Source organism: Capra hircus, chromosome 7 (assembly GCF_001704415.2).
Source record: "Capra hircus breed San Clemente chromosome 7, ASM170441v1, whole genome shotgun sequence".
In the NCBI taxonomy this organism is placed as follows: domain Eukaryota; kingdom Metazoa; phylum Chordata; class Mammalia; order Artiodactyla; family Bovidae; genus Capra; species Capra hircus.
This window is the reverse complement of record NC_030814.1, coordinates 69,583,571-69,587,959: the sequence shown is the minus strand read 5'-3', so window position 1 is coordinate 69,587,959 and position 4,389 is coordinate 69,583,571. Positions and strand designations below refer to the sequence as shown.

The following is a 4,389-nucleotide window of genomic DNA, read 5'->3' as shown; positions in this document are numbered from 1 at the left end:
TTCTCATTCTGAAAGTAAATTATCATAGAATCATCTTATAATCCTTCTCTTATCCCCCTTTCCATAACAAAATCACTATTCAATTAATTTTGACATTTTCATTCAATTAATTTTCCTCCAATTAATTTTTATTAAACTGCTGTCAATTTTTATCGAACTGCTGTCATTTCCAAGAGTTTTCAGTCCATTTGCATTACAAGGTCACTAGTTTATACAATAAGAACTATCAAAATGTTCCTCACTGAACTCCCTGACAATAATTTTTCCACATCCATCTATAAATCATTACCAGGCCAATATTTCCAAAACAGAAATACATAATATCATTCTCCTGTGTGCTCATAAGCCTCCAAAGACATTTCATTGTTTGCACAATGAAGTTAACAACTACCTTGCTCAGAAATTTCTACAATTTGGCTTCAAATACTTTTTTTCTAGGCAAAACTTTAACACTCACTTTTTTGCTTCTTATAAAGGCAACTGAATTATCCACACATGTTCTACTTGTGTTTACCAAGTGATCTTGAAATTTCTTCACCTTTCACATAAGCTCTTTTCATTTTTGCTTGTAATCTGTTTTATGCTTTTATCATGTTGAATGTTAAGGAGTTTTTCAAACAAACTACATTTATAGAGCTAATATATTTAGCTCTTCATTAATAATGTATATTCTCTTGAGTATGATATTTTCTGCATTGAATATTGGGAAATTTTAGCCAGCTTATTTATATAATGTTGCTTCAAAATGTAACTAAAAAATAATTTTTATTTTGGCACTTCAATCATTGAATGAACATATATAATTTGATTTATATTATATAATTTGGCTCCTCAAGCATACCTTTTGCATTCCCTCCTAGTTATTTCCAATGTTTTCTCAAATGCAAAAATTTATCTTATATCCCTTCCCATCCTAGTATTATCTATCTTTAAACATATTATTTTAGTTAGTTTTATGCATACTTTCCTAGACTTCATATTTCAAAATGATATTTTTCAACTATTATTTTGCAAAATCTATTTGAAAATGATTTACTTAGATCATACTTTTAAATTTATCTTTAAATTTGAATTGTTTATCACTAAACTATTCAATTTTGCTTTGTCTGTCTAGATATACAATTAAACCCATGACTATCTTACCTTTCTCTGTTTAGGCAGTGATTAGAGACGAGAGTTTAAGAGTGTGTGTATGTAGGGGGAAGATGCAAAGAAATTTCCCATCTCCATTTGTGCCTATGATAAAACCTGAATATCATATTTTGCATGCAGATTTTGTCAACAGTTAAAAACCATGATATGCTGCTTACTTTATTTTGAGAGACACCTGATTTCAGAAGTAAGTAGATCATTTCACATTTCTTGATATGCACACAAATATCCACATTAAGTGACTTTAATAATCCGTTTCCAGATAAACCCAACACTGAAAGCATTTATGATTTTTAAAGAAGAGTCATTGGACTGAAATGAACTAACATGGATTAATGTTCTGAGTCAGTTACACATTGCTCAGTTGCTTCAGTCCTGTCTGACTCTTTGCAACACCATAGACCAAGCTTCTCTGTCCATAACATTTTCCTGGCAAGAACACTGGAGTGGGTTGCCATTTCCTTCTCCATGGGATCTTCCCAACCCAGGGATCCAATCTGAGTCTCCTGCACTGTAGACAGATTCTTTACCACTGACCCACTAAGAAAGCCCAGTAACACACTGGGGATGAAAAATTAACAGGTTGGACAAGTCAGTCTTCTTGATCCTTTCAGCTCATACATTCTGTGATTCTGGGATGAGCTGTTTCAAATGTATTTGTTTTTATTCTTCTTTTAGCAGGTACAGTTCCCTCTAGAGGATGGAAAAAGCCAACGAGAGTTCTCTGATTGGTTTTGTCCTTCTAGGATTCTCAGACCACCCTCGCCTAGAGGCTGTGCTCTTTGTAATTGTCCTTTTGTTCTATCTCCTGACCCTTGTGGGAAATATCACCATTATCATCTCATATCTGGATCCTCCTCTTCATACCCCTATGTACTTCTTCCTCAGCAACCTCTCCTTTCTGGACATCTGCTTCACTACTAGCCTTGCACCTCAGACCCTAGTTCACCTGCGAGGACCAGAGAAAACCATCACTTACGGTGGCTGTGTAGTACAACTCTATATTTCTCTAGCACTGGGCTCAACCGAGTGTATCCTCCTGGTTGTGATGGCCTTGGATCGCTATGTTGCTGTTTGCAAACCTCTTCACTATGTGGTCATCATGAACCCACGGCTATGCCAGCAGCTGGCATTTATCTCCTGGTTCAGTGGCTTGGCCAATTCCTTGATTCATGCAACCTTTACTTTGCAGTTGCCCTTTTGTGGCAACCACAGGCTGGATCATTTTATTTGTGAAGTACCAGCTCTCCTTAAGTTGGCTTGTGTGGATACCACCATCAATGAGCTGGTCCTTTTTGTTGTTAGTATCCTGTTTCTCCTAATCCCCCCAGCATTCATCCTTATCTCCTATGGCTTCATAACTCAAGCAGTGCTGAGGCTCAAATCAGTGGAGGCAAGGCGCAAAGCCTTCAGCACCTGCTCCTCCCACCTTACAGTGGTGATCATTTTCTATGGCACCATAATTTACATGTACCTGCAACCAAGCAACAGTTATGCTCAGGACCAAGGCAAGTTCATCTCACTTTTCTATACCATGGTGACCCCCACCTTAAATCCTATTATTTATACTTTAAGAAACAAGGATGTGAAAGATGCTCTGAAGAAACTTCTCACAGGAAAACTGTGCTCTCTACAGACATGAAGTGCAAGGAAGTGATCACAAGTCATGTAGTTACTCAGTTTCTACTTAGCCAAAACACTGTTCTCAATTTTACACAAATTAAATTATTGTTCACTTGTTTTATCTACATAAGGAATCTTCTCTTCTTTTATGTGTAAATAACAAAATGTATATATCTTATTTGTTGCGAGCTTGAACCATGGGAGTAAAGTAATGCTCAAAATTCTCCAAGCCAGGCTTCAGCAATACGTGAATCATGAACTTCCTGATGTTCGAGCTGGTTTTAGAAAAGGTAGAGGAACCAGAGATCAAATTGCCAACATCCGCTGGATCATGGAAAAAGCAAGAGAATTCCAGAAAAACATCTATTTCTGGTTTATTGACTATGCCAAAGCCCTTGACTGTGGGGATCACAATAAACTGTGGAAAATTCTGAAAGAGATGGGAATACCACTCCACTTGACCTGCCTCTTGAGAAATCTGTATGCATGTCAGGAAGCAACAGTTATAACTGGACATGGAATAACAGACTGGTTCCAAATAGGAAAAGGAGTACGTCAAGGCTGTATATTGTCACCCTGCTTATTTAAATTATATGCAGAATACCTCATGAGAAACGCTGGACTGGAAGAAACACAAGCTGGAATCAAGATTGCTGGGAGAAGTATCAATAACCTCAGGTATGCAGATGACACCACCCTTATGGTAGAAAGTGAACAGGAACTAAAAAACCTCTTGATGAAAGTGAAAGAGGAGAGTGAAAAAGTTGGCTTAAAGCTCAACATTTAGAAAATGAAGATCATGGCATCTGGTCCCACCACTTCATGGGAAATAGATGGGGAAAGAGTGGAAACAGTGTCAGACTTCATTTTTTGGGGCTCCAAAATCACTGTACATGGTGATTGCAGCCATGAAATTAAAAGATGCTTACTCCTTGGAAGAAAAGTTATGACCAAACTAGATAGACTATTCAAAAGCAGAGATATTACTTTGCCGACTAAGGTCCATCTAGTCAAGGCTATGGTTTTTCCAGTGGTCATGTATGGATGTGAGAGTTGGACTGTGAAGAAAGCTGATCACCGAAGAATTGATGCTTTTCAACTGTGGTGTTGGAGAAGACTCTTGAGAGTCCCTTGGACTGCAAGGAGATCCAACCAGTCCATTCTGAAGGAGATCAGCCCTGGGATTCCTTTGGAAGGAATGATGCTCAAGCTGAAACTCCAGTACTTTGGCTACCTCATGCAAAGACTTGACTAATTGGAAAAGACTCTGATGCTGGGAGGGATTGGGGGCAGGAGGAGAAGAGGACGACAGAGGATGACATGGCTGGATGGCATCACTGACTCGATGGACGTGAATCTGAGTGAACTCCGGGAATTGGTGATGGACAGCGAGGCCTGGCGTGCTGTGATTCATAGGGTTGTAAAGAGTTGGACACGACTGAGCAACTGAACTGAACTGAACCGAACCATGGGAAACAGAATTGTGCATGGGTATACACTGTGACCTCACCACAAAGTCTGTATTTTACTTCTGACACTTATTCCCAAGGATTCAGAAAAAAAAAGTCAACCATTAAGTATTTACCAATTGTTCATTGAAAGTTAAGAAATTTT

The 4,389-nt window shown here is 38.2% G+C and overlaps 1 protein-coding gene across 1 annotated transcript; it reads left to right on the top strand.

Annotated features, from left to right (window-relative positions):
• LOC102175117 (olfactory receptor 2G3) lies at positions 1,838-2,799 on the top strand. Its single transcript, XM_005682803.2, has one exon. It carries the CDS (start codon positions 1,853-1,855, stop codon positions 2,792-2,794), a length of 942 nt encoding a protein of 313 aa, XP_005682860.2. The 5' UTR covers positions 1,838-1,852; the 3' UTR covers positions 2,795-2,799.

What these genes read in the sequence shown, in the direction of transcription:
- LOC102175117 (XM_005682803.2), top strand. Translation starts at nt 1,853, where the DNA reads ATGGAAAAAGCCAACGAGAGTTCTCTGATTGGTTTTGTCCTTCTAGGA.